Below are 15,271 nucleotides of genomic sequence, written 5' to 3' on the forward strand. Positions count from 1 at the left end.
CTGACTACTAACATCACTGTCTCCTTCTAAACGGACCTCATCATAGCAGACGACTCACATCACTGTCTCCTTCAAAATGGACCTCATCATAGCAGACGACTCACATCACTGTCTCCTTCTAAACGGACCTCATCATAGCAGACTACTGACTACTGACATCACTGTCTCCTTCTAAATGGACCTCATCATAGCAGACTACTCACATCACTGTCTCCTTCTAAACGGACCTCATCATAGCAGACGACTCACATCACTGGCTCCTTCTAAACGGACCTCATCATAGCAGACGACTCACATCACTGTCTCCTTCAAAACGGACCTCATCATAGCAGACGACTCACATCACTGTCTCCTTCTAAACGGACCTCATCATAGCAGACTACTCACATCACTGTCTCCTTCTAAACGGACCTCGTCATAGCAGACGACTCACATCACTGTCTCCTTCAAAACGGACCTCATCATAGCAGACGACTCACATCACTGTCTCCTTCTAAACGGACCTCATCATAGCAGACTACTCACATCACTGTCTCCTTCTAAACGGACCTCATCATAGCAGACTACTGACATCACTGTCTCCTTCTAAACGGACCTCATCATAGCAGACTACTGACTACTGACATCACTGTCTCCTTCTAAATGGACCTCATCATAGCAGACTACTGACGACTCACATCACTGTCTCCCTCAAAATGGACCTCATCATAGCAGACTACTGACTACTAACATCACTGTCTCCTTCTAAACGGACCTTATCATAGCAGACTACTGACATCACTGTGTCTCCTTCAAAACGGACCTCATCATAGCAGACTACTGACATCACTGTCTCCTTCAAAATGGACCTCATCATAGCAGACTACTGACATCACTGTCTCCTTCTAAATGGACCTCATCATAGCAGACTACTGACTACTGACATCACTGTCTCCTTCAAAACGGACCTCATCATAGCAGACTACTGACATCACTGTCTCCTTCAAAACGGACCTCATCATAGCAGACTACTGACATCACTGTCTCCTTCAAAATGGACCTCATCATAGCAGACTACTGACATCACTGTCTCCTTCAAAACGGACCTCATCATAGCAGACTACTGACATCACTGTCTCCTTCAAAATTGACCTCATCATAGCAGACGACTGATGACTCACAGAACTAACTAACACACTCTAACGATGCAAGAACAAGTGTGGCAATAGATGCCAAGACTCTTCGCCAGTCTTTTATATTGGCAGTTAGGTGTAGAATTTACATTCAAATTCAAAATCGGAGCCTTTTTTCTCTCTCTCTCTCTGTACGTTAGTTGCTACCTTAACTACATGAATATGATACGGTTTTTTTCATTATGTAACTTTATTCTTCTATCATGTTCATGAATATATTAATGTGACTGTTATTTAACCATTTATTTATTCTGTTTTATATGTTGCTTGTAGGAAGGCGTAACTAACCTGTACTTTTGTTTACTTATTTCATATGGTGAATGTAATGTAGAAAGAAACGATTAAAGTTTTACGACATTAATTTTCTACATATAGATAGAATATTGGTATTTTAAGCTGCTTCGGCTGCTAATACTGAATTCTTAATTTATTGTAGTTTACGGATATACTGCCAGCTTACTATAGCTAATGCTATTACTAATAGTATATACGGGCTGGATGACAACGTCAGGAAAACGGTGCGCGTGCATCGATGAGGCAGAAGGCCCCGTGGTGATATGACTCTGAATGGTCAGATAGCTAGCAACAATGACAAGAAGCCGCCTCGTGGTGATATGATTCTGAACGGTCCGATAGCTAGCAACAATGACAAGAAGCCGCCACGTGGTGATATGACTCTGAACGGTCCGATAGCTAGCAACAATGACAAGAAGCCTCCACGTGGTGATATGACTCTGAACGGTCCGATAGCTAGCAACAATGACAAGAAGCCGCCTCGTGGTGATATGATTCTGAACGGTCCGATAGCTAGCAACAATGACAAGAAGCCTCCACGTGGGGATATGATTCTGAACGGTCCGATAGCTAGCAACAATGACAAGAATCCGCCTCGTGGGGATATGACTCTGAACGGTCCGATAGCTAGCAACAATGACAAGAAGCCTCCACGTGGTGATGTGACTCTGAACGGTCCGATAGCTAGCAACAATGACAAGAAGCCGCCACGTGGTGATGTGATTCTGAACGGTCCGATAGCTAGCAACAATGACAAGAAGCCTCCACGTGGTGATATGATTCTGATCGGTCAGATAGCTAGCAACAATGACAAGAATCCGCCACGTGGTGATATGACTCTGAACGGTCCGATAGCTAGCAACAATGACAAGAATCCGCCACGTGGTGATATGACTCTGAACGGTCCGATAGCTAGCAACAATGACAAGAATCCGCCACGTGGTGATATGACTCTGAACGGTCCGATAGCTAGCAACAATGACAAGAATCTTCCACGTGGTGATATGACTCTGAACGGTCCGATAGCTAGCAACAATGACAAGAATCCGCCACGTGGTGATATGACTCTGAACGGTCCGATAGCTAGCAACAATGACAAGAAGCTTCCACGTGGTGATATGACTCTGAACGGTCCGATAGCTAGCAACAATGACAAGAAGCCTCCACGTGGTGATATGACTCTGAACGGTCCGATAGCTAGCAACAATGACAAGAAGCCGCCACGTGGGGAATCGTAGGTGGCTGGTTTCAGCTCATTCTATCTTGTTATTGATACCATGTCTTATTTTGAGGTGTTTTGACTCATTTCATGTTTGTGCTAATATATAGCGACACATCCTCTAGCTAGCTAACCGACAACTCTAAGGATGTATTTGTGACAACAATTGTTCATTGTGCAAATGTATTTATGTTTTCAATAAAAATATAGTTTACAAACACACTACGGCAACCCAGTCTGTTTTGCCCCACGGTTGTGAACGCGTCGGTTTTGTTGCTAAACAACCAACCCGTCTACGCGACATAGGTCAGTACTTATCACACAAAGAAACATTGATTCTTAATCAACCAAAGAATCGACGAATCAACCGATCAATGATGGGCGCTGATCTATTTAGCATCGGTATAGAATGGATGACAACGACTGTCGGTATCTAATTTCTGCAATGCAATAGTTATCTATTCATTTATCTATTTATCTGTTCATTGTGTTTTATATATTCTCTGTAGGAACCTCTTAACCAATAGTTTTTCAGTTCTTCCATGCTAGAATCTTTTAGGTTCTAGAACCTTTTAGTGGAGTGTTTGTATAGGAGAAGGAGATATACACATGTATTCCGTGTGTTACTCCGTATGTAATCTGTAGACAAGTCAGTTCGTCTAATTTCTGCTCTGCTAGAGTTGTCAACTGTAAGTGCTGTTACTGTGAAGTGGAAACGTCTAGGAGCAACAACGGCTCAGCCTCGAAGTGGTAGGCCACACAAACCATTCCAGCGTCGCTTTGTCTGTATGCTTGGGGTGATTGTCCAGTTGGAACGTAAATCTTCGCGTCTAAGATTGTTTGAACTCTGAAGCAGGTTCTCATCAAGGATTTGCCTGTATTTGGCTCCATTCGTTGTTCCCTCTATCCTTACCAGTGTCCCAGTCCCTGCCGCTGAAAAGCGTCCCCATAGCATGATGCTGCCACCACAATGCTTCACGGTAGGGATGGTGTTAGAAGAGTGATGACCTGTGCCTGTGTTTCTGCGGACATAGCACTTTGCATTCAGGCCAACGAGTAACGTTTTTGTCTCATTAGACCACAGAATATTTAGCCTTATTTTCTCAGTCTTTCATGGGCCTTTATGCCAACTCCAGGCGTGCTGTCATGTGCTTTCTCAGGAGTGGCTTCCGTCTGGCCACTCTCCCATAAAGCCCAGTTTGGTGAAGTGCTGTAGAGACTGTTGTTCTTCTGGCAGGTTCTCCCATCTCACCCAAGGAACTCTATAGTTCTATCAGAATGGTCATTGAGTTCTTGGTCACCTCCCTGACCAAGGTCCTTCTTGCCCGGTTGCTTAGTCTGGTAGGATGGCCAGCTCTAGGCATTCTGGGTAGTTCCATATTTCTTCATTTTCCCAATGATGGAGACCACTGTGCTCTTGGAAACGTTCAACACTCTAGAAATGGTTTTATACCCTTCCACAGATATATATCACAATTCTATCTCGGACATCCACAAACAGTTCCTTGGACTTCATGGTATAGGTTCTGACATGCACTGTCCACTGTGAGACCTGATATAGACAGGTGTGTTTCTTTCTGAATCACGTCCAAACAATATAATTGGCCACAGGTGCACTCCAATCAAGTTGTAGCGACATGTCAAGGACGATCAAAGGAAATGGGATGCAGCTGAGCTCAGTGTGGAGCGTCAAAGCAAAAAGGGTGTGAATACTTATGTAAATGAGATATTTCTGAATTTCATTTTCAATACATTTGCACAAATTTCTAAAAACATGTTTTCATTTTGGTATTATGCGGTATTGTGTGTAGATGGGTGAGAGAGAGAAAAAAACATCTATTTAATACATTTTGAATTGAGGCTGTAACACAACAAACTGTGGAATAAATCAAGGGGTGTGAATATTCTCTGAAGCCACTGTATCTCACAGTAGACTGGAGCTATCAGTTCAATGCACAACCCATAATGTGTGAATGAATGGGATGGCCTGTTTAACTACAGCCGTGATGGTTGAATCCTTTCTGAAGGCGTAGTATGTAGGGTATAGGGTTTCATTTGGGACGCACCCTTGGCCTTTTGAGGGACTGCATTACCAATTAAACACACTGCTCACAGAAAACATGTTCACAGGAGGTGAGGGACAGTAAGAACACTCTAAACTACAGGAGGTTATATACAGTAGGAACACTCTAAACTACAGGAGGTTATATACAGTAGGAACACTCTAAACTACAGGAGGTTATATACAGTAGGAACACTCTAAACTACAGGAGGTTAGGGACAGTAGGAACACTCTAAACTACAGGAGGTTATATACAGTAGGAACACTCTAAAGTACAGGAGGTTATATACAGTAGGAACACTCTAAACTACAGGAGGTTGTGTACAGTAGGAACACTCTAAACCACAGGAGGTTATATACAGTAGGAACACTCTAAACTACAGGAGGTTATATACAGTAGGAACACTCTAAACTACAGGAGGTTATATACAGTAGGAACACTCTAAACTACAGGAGGTTATATACAGTAGGAACACTCTAAACTACAGGAGGTTATAAACAGTAGGAACACTCTAAACTACAGGAGGTTAGGGACAGTAGGAACACTCTAAACTACAGGAGGTTATATACAGTAGGAACACTCTAAACCACAGGAGGTTATGTACAGTAAGAACACCCTAAACTACAGGAGGTTATATACAGTAGGAACACTCTAAACTACAGGAGGTTATAAACAGTAGGAACACTCTAAACTACAGGAGGTTATGTACAGTAGGAACACTCTAAACTACAGGAGGTTATATACAGTAGGAACACTCTAAAGTACAGGGGGTTATATACAGTAAGAACACTCTAAAGTACAGGAGGTTATATACAGTAGGAACACTCTAAACTACAGGAGGTTATATACAGTAGGAACACTCTAAACTACAGGAGGTTGTGTACAGTAGGAACACTCTAAACTACAGGAGGTTATATACAGTAGGAACACTCTAAACTACAGGAGGTTAGGGACAGTAGGAACACTCTAAACTACAGGAGGTTATGTACAGTAGGAACACTCTAAACTACAGGAGGTTGTGTACAGTAGGAACACTCTAAACTACAGGAGGTTATATACAGTAGGAACACTCTAAACTACAGGAGGTGATGTACAGTAGGAACACTCTAAACTACAGGAGGTTATATACAGTAGGAACACTCTAAACTACAGTAGGTTCTGTACAGTAGGAACACTCTAAACTACAGGAGGTTATATACAGTAGGAACACTCTAAACTACAGGAGGTGATGTACAGTAGGAACACTCTAAACTACAGGAGGTTATATACAGTAGGAACACTAAACCACAGGAGGTTATATACAGTAGGAACACTATAAACTACAGGAGGTTATATACAGTAGGAACACTCTAAACTACAGGAGGTTATAAACAGTAGGAACACTCTAAACTACAGGAGGTTATGTACAGTAGGAACACTCTAAACTACAGGAGGTTATATACAGTAGGAACACTCTAAAGTACAGGGGGTTATATACAGTAAGAACACTCTAAAGTACAGGAGGTTATATACAGTAGGAACACTCTAAACTACAGGAGGTTATATACAGTAGGAACACTCTAAACTACAGGAGGTTGTGTACAGTAGGAACACTCTAAACTACAGGAGGTTATATACAGTAGGAACACTCTAAACTACAGGAGGTTAGGGACAGTAGGAACACTCTAAACTACAGGAGGTTATGTACAGTAGGAACACTCTAAACTACAGGAGGTTGTGTACAGTAGGAACACTCTAAACTACAGGAGGTTATATACAGTAGGAACACTCTAAACTACAGGAGGTGATGTACAGTAGGAACACTCTAAACTACAGGAGGTTATATACAGTAGGAACACTCTAAACTACAGTAGGTTCTGTACAGTAGGAACACTCTAAACTACAGGAGGTTATATACAGTAGGAACACTCTAAACTACAGGAGGTGATGTACAGTAGGAACACTCTAAACTACAGGAGGTTATATACAGTAGGAACACTAAACCACAGGAGGTTATATACAGTAGGAACACTATAAACCACCGGAGGTTATATACAGTAGGAACACTCTAAACTACAGGAGGTTATATACAGTAGGAACCCTCTAAACTACAGGAGGTTATATACAGTAGGAACCCTCTAAAGTACAGGAGGTTATAAACAGTAGGAACACTCTAAACTACAGGAGGTTATGTACAGTAGGAACACTCTAAACTACAGGAGGTTATAAACAGTAGGAACACTCTAAACTACAGGAGGTTATGTACAGTAGGAACACTCTAAACTACAGGAGGTTATATACAGTAGGAACACTCTAAACTACAGGAGGTTATAAACAGTAGGAACACTCTAAACTACAGGAGGTTATGTACAGTGGGAACACTCTAAACTACAGGAGGTTATATACAGTAGGAACACTCTAAACTACAGGAGGTTATATACAGTAGGAGCACTCTAAACCACAGGAGGTTGGTGTTACCTTAATTGGGGAGGACGGGTTCGTGGTAACGGCTGGGGCAGAATAGTGGAATGGTATCAAATAAATCAAACACATTGGTTTCTATGGTTTCCATGTGTTTGATGTCATTCCATTTGCTCCGTTCCAGCCATTATTATGAGTCGTCCTCCCCTCACCAGCCTCCACTGCCACTGCTCTAAACATCACACGGTTAAAGGTTGGGGGGGGGCTGAAATATTTAGCTTTTACAAAATGTTATGCAGTTTTTAAATGAAACAAAATACCTTGTTCTTGTTAAATAGTTTAGAAATGTAAATCCCCTAAATCTTTAATGTCTTGAGGGAATTGTATGGTACAATGCATTTCTCTCTCTCTCACTCACTCCCTCACTCACTCTCTCTGTCCACCTTTCTCCCCCCACTTTCTCTGTTCTCCCCCTCTCCCACTCTCTCTGTCCAACTTTCTCCCCCTTCTAGCTCCCCCCTCTTTCTCTGTTCTCCCCCTCTCCCACTCTCTCTGTCCAACTTTCTCCCCCTTCTAGCTTCCCCCTCTTTCTCTGTTCTCCCCCTCTCCCACTCTCCTTTAAAAGTTGATAGATTCGTCTGAAGGCCATATGTGGGTGACTGGAGGATGAAAGGATGATATGTTAACATGATCTCTTCTTCTCTCTCGTTAAGAAAGAGGGAGAAACCTGATCCAGGGGAATTGGATAGAGCCAGGTTCAAATTCCTCTCCCCATCTGTTAAATGTATGAGGTCCCATGCCTAGGGGGGACAGAGGTACTACCAGTAGACAAGACCGTGTTATTCATGAAGTGGATCTATGTGAATCTAAATGTGTGTGTGTGTGTGTGTCATGCCTACAGGGGACAGTGGAATGTCTCCCGCTAATGTTGTCCTCTGAAACCCTCTTGATACAGTGGTTGTCGTGGAAATTCTAATCAATAATGAGGAGAGACAAGGTCAATCACCAATCAGGATATTTACTTTATTCAAAACGTATTAATAACATTGATTAATTATTGCAATAATGAAGCTGGTCGACGAATCACCTTTAGATGATTCGTTGAGAGCCCCGACAAACACCTTATATAGTAAAGATACACCCCCTTAGTCTACATGACAAACAACAGATGTGTGGAACGGGTCACAAGGTGGTGAGACTTGATACATGAGAAAAGAGTATCACCCAGACAGATGGCATTTGTTATGAAGACTGTTTTTTATTGTACAGAATTTGGCCCCGAAGATCTCATACCTGGTACGTCATAGTACAGCAGCACTAACTCATTCTATGACATAAATCAATTGTCAGCTTCAGATACCCACATCTCAAGTAAAACCAATGTCCTTGACCACACGCCTCGACGAGCAGACTGAGGGGAGTGAGCCTCTGGGTCATACACTACACTATAGGTGCAACATCAGAGAGGACGTACAATGGTTCCAGACACTACCCCACACATCCTGTCTCAGACCTTATCTCCGCCAGGGCCCAAATCAGAAAGATCACAGATACGATTGTTCAAAAACCTCGATTCTATTCCAGAAAAACAATCATTTGATGCAACAACAGTATTATAACATCATCTTGTAAGTTCTCTCTCACACTGTCCTGGACTCTCTCACACTGTCCTGGACTCTCTCACACTGTCCTGGACTCTCTCACACTGTCCTGGACTCTCTCACACTGTCCTGGACTCTCTCACACTGTCCTGGACTCTCTCACACTGTCCTGGACTCTCTCACACTGTCCTGGACTCTCTCACACTGTCCTGGACTCTCTCACACTGTCCTGGACTCTCTCACACTGTCCTGGACTCTCTCCCACTGTCCTGGACTCTCTCCCACTGTCCTGGACTCTCTCACACTGTCCTGGACTCTCTCACACTGTCCTGGACTCTCTCACACTGTCCTGGACTCTCTCACACTGTCCTGGACTCTCTCACACTGTCCTGGACTCTCTCCCACTGTCCCGGACTCTCTCCCACTGTCCTGGACACTCTGTCCTGGACTCTCTCCCACTGTCCTGGACTCTCTCACACTGTCCTGGACTCTCTCACACTGTCCTGGACTCTCTCACACTGTCCTGGACTCTCTCACACTGTCCTGGACTCTCTCACACTGTCCTGGACTCTCTCCCACTGTCCTGGACTCTCTCCCACTGTCCTGGACTCTCTCCCACTGTCCTGGACTCTCTCCCACTGTCCTGGACTCTCTCCCACTGTCCTGGACTCTCTCCCACTGTCCTGGACACTCTGTCCTGGACACTCTGTCCTGGACACTCTGTCCTGGACACTCTGTCCTGGACTCTCTCACACTGTCCTGGACTCTCTCACACTGTCCTGAACTCTCTCCCACTGTCCTGAACTCTCTCCCACTGTCCTGGACTCTCTCACACTGTCCTGGACTCTCTCCCACTGTCCTGGACTGTCTCCCACTGTCCTGGACTCTCTCACACTGTCCTGGACTCTCTCCCACTGTCCTGGACACTCTGTCCTGGACACTCTGTCCTGGACTCTCTCACACTGTCCTTGACTCTCTCCCACTGTCCTGGACTCTCTCCCACTGTCCTGGACTCTCTCCCACTGTCCTGGACTCTCTCCCACTGTCCTGGACTCTCTCACACTGTCCTGGACTCTCTCACACTGTCCTGGACTCTCTCACACTGTCCTGGACTCTCTCACACTGTACTGGACTCTCTCCCACTGTACTGGACTCTCTCCCACTGTCCTGGACTCTCTCCCACTGTCCTGGACTCTCTCACACTGTCCTGGACTCTCTCCCACTGTCCTGGACTCTCTCCCACTGTCCTGGACTCTCTCCCACTGTCCTGGACTCTCTCCCACTGTCCTGAACTCTCTCCCACTGTCCTGAACTCTCTCACACTGTCCTGGACTCTCTCCCACTGTCCTGAACTCTCTCCCACTGTCCTGACTCTCTCCCACTGTCCTGAACTCTCTCCCACTGTCCTGGACTCTCTCCCACTGTCCTGGACTCTCTCCCACTGTCCTGGACTCTCTCCCACTGTCCTGGACACTCTGTCCTGGACACTCTGTCCTGGACACTCTCACACTGTCCTGGACTCTCTCACACCGTCCTGGACTCTCTCACACTGTCCTGGACTCTCTCCCACTGTCCTGGACTCTCTCACACTGTCCTGGACTCTCTCACACTGTCCTGGACTCTCTCCCACTGTCCTGGACTCTCTCACACTGTCCTGGACTCTCTCACACTGTCCTGGACTCTCTCCCACTGTCCTGGACTCTCTCCCACTGTCCTGGACTCTCTCCCACTGTCCTGGACTCTCTCCCACTGTCCTGGACTCTCTCCCACTAACGTTGTCCTCTGAAACCCTCTCTCCCACTGTCCTGGACTCTCTCCCACTGTCCTGGACTCTCTCCCACTGTCCTGGACTCTCTCCCACTGTCCTGGACTCTCTCCCACTAACGTTGTCCTCTGAAACCCTCTCTCCCACTGTCCTGGACTCTCTCCCACTGTCCTGGACTCTCTCCCACTGTCCTGGACTCTCTCCCACTGTCCTGGACTCTCTCCCACTAACGTTGTCCTCTGAAACCCTCTCTCACACTGTCCTGGACTCTCTCCCACTAACGTTGTCCTCTGAAACCCTCTCTCACACTGTCCTGGACTCTCTCCCACTAACGTTGTCCTCTGAAACCCTCTCTCACACTGTCCTGGACTCTCTCACACTGTCCTGGACTCTCTCACACTGTCCTGGACTCTCTCCCACTGTCCTGGACTCTCTCCCACTAACGTTGTCCTCTGAAACCCTCTCTCACACTGTCCTAGACTCTCTCCCACTAATGTTGTCCTCTGAAACCCTCTCTCACACTGTCCTAGACTCTCTCCCACTAACGTTGTCCTCTGAAACCCTCTCTCCCACTGTCCTGAACTCTCTCCCACTGTCCTGAACTCTCTCCCACTGTCCTGGACTCTCTCCCACTGTCCTGGACTCTCTCACACTGTCCTGGACTCTCTCCCACTGTCCTGGACTCTCTCCCACTGTCCTGGACTCTCTCCCACTGTCCTGGACTCTCTCCCACTGTCCTGGACTCTCTCCCACTGTCCTGGACTCTCTCCCACTGTCCTGGACTCTCTCCCACTGTCCTGGACTCTCTCCCACTGTCCTGAACTCTCTCCCACTGTCCTGGACTCTCTCACACTGTCCTGGACTCTCTCCCACTGTCATGGACTCTCTCCCACTGTCCTGAACTCTCTCCCACTGTCCTGAACTCTCTCCCACTGTCCTGGACTCTCTCCCACTGTCCTGGACTCTCTCCCACTGTCCTGGACTCTCTCACACTGTCCTGGACTCTCTCCCACTGTCCTGGACTCTCTCCCACTAACGTTGTCCTCTGAAACCCTCTCTCACACTGTCCTGGACTCTCTCCCACTAACGTTGTCCTCTGAAACCCTCTCTCACACTGTCCTGGACTCTCTCACACTGTCCTGGACTCTCTCACACTGTCCTGGACTCTCTCCCACTGTCCTGGACTCTCTCCCACTAACGTTGTCCTCTGAAACCCTCTCTCACACTGTCCTAGACTCTCTCCCACTAATGTTGTCCTCTGAAACCCTCTCTCACACTGTCCTAGACTCTCTCCCACTAACGTTGTCCTCTGAAACCCTCTCTCACACTGTCCTAGACTCTCTCCCACTAATGTTGTCCTCTGAAACCCTCTCTCACACTGTCCTGGACTCTCTCCCACTAACGTTGTCCTCTGAAACCCTCTCTCACACTGTCCTGGACTCTCTCCCACTAACTTTGTCCTCTGAAACCCTCTGGATACAGTGTTCCTGGACAGGTAGGTTACAGGTAGGGTACAGGTAGGTTACAGGTAGGGTACAGGTAGGGTACAGGTAGGGTACAGGTAGGTTACAGGTAGGTTACAAGGTGGGCATGCTTTTGTTCCAGGCAGCCCAACACACCTGATTTAACTAATCAACTAATCATCACACCTTGATTTTAGGCCAGTTTAGCTGAATCAGGTTTGTTAGAGCTGGTCTGCAATAATAGTTTGGATATGTACAGTAGCTTTCCAGGACCCAAACCCAGGGTTTACTTTCCCTTCAAGCCTCCTTCTCCAACTACCCGGTCAGCGGGCGAGAGAGGGAAGGTATCGCCGCTGGGTCTTCCGCCAAGCTACCCAGATAACTCCCCACAGTCATCACATCAAAACCCATCTCTCCCGTAGTGCAGACTGGACACGCTGCTTCGCCGGGATGCCTCCTGGCTCTCGGCCAGGCTACTCTCCTGGCTAGTCACCGCTGCCATCCCTCAGCTACACCTCCAGGTCCCAGCGCGTCGCCTCGATGCCGTCGTTGATCGACAGGAGCTGGCACATCAGACGGACGTCCATGCCCCGCAGGTGTGACTGTGTTGTTAGGAGAGAACAGGACAAACATGAGTTAGGGCAGGTGTGACTGTGTTGTTAGGAGAGAACAGGACAAACATGAGTTAGGGCAGGTGTGACTGTGTTGTTAGGAGAGAACAGGACAAACATGAGTTAGGGCAGGTGTGACTGTGTTGTTAGGAGAGAACAGGACAAACATGAGTTAGGGCAGGTGTGACTGTGTTGTTAGGAGAGAACAGGACAAACATGAGTTAGGGCAGGTGTGACTGTGTTACTAGGAGAGAACAGGACAAACATGAGTTAGGGCAGGTGTGACTGTGTTGTTAGGAGAGAACAGGACAAACATGAGTTAGGGCATGAGTTAGGGCAGGTGTGAACTTGAACGAGAACAGATTTTAATACCTGCTTGTCCTCCCCTCCCACTTATTCATTCCAATGCCATATTTTCTCTCTCTAAACATGTGGGTAAACGGTATTATAGCTTATTAATGTAACTTCCTAGTAACATTTAACTATTTAAAATTATCCAATAGGAGGACGTAATTAACGTCTTTAAAACCAACTGTCCTCATTACATTTTTTTGTTCTAATGATAATAAACACGTAAACACTCTATAGGACTTGGATAAACACGTAAACACTCTATAGGACTTGGATAAACACGTAAACACTCTATAGGACTTGGATAAACACGTAAACACTCTATAGGACTTGGATAAACACTCTACAGGACTTGGATAAAACACTCTACAGGACTTGGATAGACACTCTACAGGACTTGGATAGACACTTAGACACAATAAAGGTTAAATAAAATACTTACCATTTCTTGTCTTAGGAGTCGCATGTTGCTCTGCAGACTCGTGGTGTCGGACATGTCTTTTACACGGCCAGGCGAGTCCCACTCGTCTCTACCATCTGTATTCTCTTTCATCATCCGTCCATCCGGGGCAAAAGGAAACAGACTCTCTGGAATCTTCCGACCAATCTTTCTCTCGATCTCACTCAGATCCGTTGCGATGGTAATATCCATTACATAGGAAGTACACACTCTTCACCTGATGATAATAGTCCACGGTAATATAATGTCATAGACTACTGTTACGCAAAGTTTTGCCTCTGCGGGCCACGCGTAATGACGCGTCAGAGATCTGGCTGCAACCGATGGAAAGATACAGACAAGAGTCATACCATTCGATTCCCTCTCGACGCCAGCTGACTTTAACGTACTTTTTGAAAAGCGTTATCATCGAACATAAAGATAATGCATTAACACGCATTAAATGTGGGAGAGGAGGAGGTACATTTCCATATGAGGAATTCCAGACGGCCAGTGCCAACCATAGGAATGCAGGTTACGTCATTCAGCCAGCCAGCCAGCCCTATAACTGTGGGAACGAAGCGTAGACTGACACAAAACTCGAGGGGTGAGTGTTCAACTGTGAGTAAATGTAACGTACTGTTACATAAACACTTGACTGACTTGACTTTAGAGGTGAGTTACCCCGCCCAACAACATTGTGCTTAAACAAGGTGTCACGTTGCTCAATTTTTACACAATCTGCATACATTCTAGTAAGATTTAGGGCCTTTCAGCATTCATATCATATCAATATACACAATTATAATAATAAACATAATTGAATATTGGGGAAAAGTCGACTTCCCCAATGGCGTCACACCAGTCAATAACAGTGCGCACTTGTGGCGTGCGACGTTCTTTGGCTGAATCATAGAGATAGATAGAGGACTCATCTTTGGTATCTCTGCTATTATAGCATCTATTGAGGCTATCTCTAATTTTAAAGTAGTCCATTTTCTTATTCACGATTGGCTGATCCTTCCCGATGACCCGGTTGGATATGACTCCAACAGGGGCACCAGGAGGGAACAGCCAATGAAGTTGGAAGTCCCACCCAGTTGACTACATTAAAATGGTGGAAGCCCTCAATGGCGCTGCCTATGCTATTACAAGCCTATTGGCTACTAGAGGCCTCTGTCATTCTCTATGGGCTGAGCATGGTGAAAACAGCTGTTCAGAACCAGGAAATAGCTATGAGTTTGAACTGTTTGTTAGACCGCGCTAAACAACGACAAAAAACGAGTAAGTTGCAAACATATGGTCCCAATAAATATAGACCCCTATGTTAATAACAGGTATGTGTTTTCGTTTTCCTACTGAATTGTAGAATGTGGAAACTGTAACAAATGCAGAAAAACTGTAAAAACCTAAACGCACGTTGGACTGTCACTGTAGATCCATTGTAGCCTATTGGGCTAGAGGAAGTCCTAAATAGCGATGTCACGTAGAGTAGCCTATCAATAAAACAAACTTACAAGTTGTAAATAGACAGGTTATATTAAGACGGGAATGTTTTAGTCCATGAACGGGTTATCAAAAGAGGAGAATTGGCATTTTTCTAAACTAAATGCGTATGTGATTTTTAGATACTGTCTACGGTCCACATCGTCACTGGCAATTTGAATATATTCGTTTTCTTATTAGCAGGCGGCCTATTTTCATTTTAATAGTTTTTCTTCCATTACTGAAGCAAGTTAATGTGGTGCCTTGGGTTCAGACTAGCAGCTACAATGCCTGTGTGATGGGTGGTGCTGTGAAGCGTAGGACAGTATGCCTGTCTGATGGGTGGTGCTGTGAAGCGCAGGACAGTATGCCTGTCTGATGGGTGGTGCTGTGAAGCGTAGGACAGTA

The 15,271-nt window shown here is 45.6% G+C and overlaps 1 protein-coding gene across 1 annotated transcript; it reads right to left on the bottom strand.

The window, feature by feature from the left end:
* Positions 1-11,401: 11,401 nt before the first annotated feature.
* Positions 11,402-14,184, bottom strand: LOC139579535 (leucine rich adaptor protein 1-like). The gene is made up of 2 exons (XM_071408265.1): positions 13,382-14,184; positions 11,402-12,579 (listed from the first exon to the last, which is right to left on the bottom strand). Exons 1-2 carry the CDS (start codon positions 13,589-13,591, stop codon positions 12,487-12,489), a joined length of 303 nt encoding a protein of 100 aa, XP_071264366.1. The 5' UTR covers positions 13,592-14,184; the 3' UTR covers positions 11,402-12,486.
* Positions 14,185-15,271: the final 1,087 nt, after the last annotated feature.

The sequence above is a fragment of the Salvelinus alpinus genome, chromosome 6, assembly GCF_045679555.1.
Source record: "Salvelinus alpinus chromosome 6, SLU_Salpinus.1, whole genome shotgun sequence".
NCBI classification, from domain to species: Eukaryota; Metazoa; Chordata; class Actinopteri; order Salmoniformes; family Salmonidae; genus Salvelinus; species Salvelinus alpinus.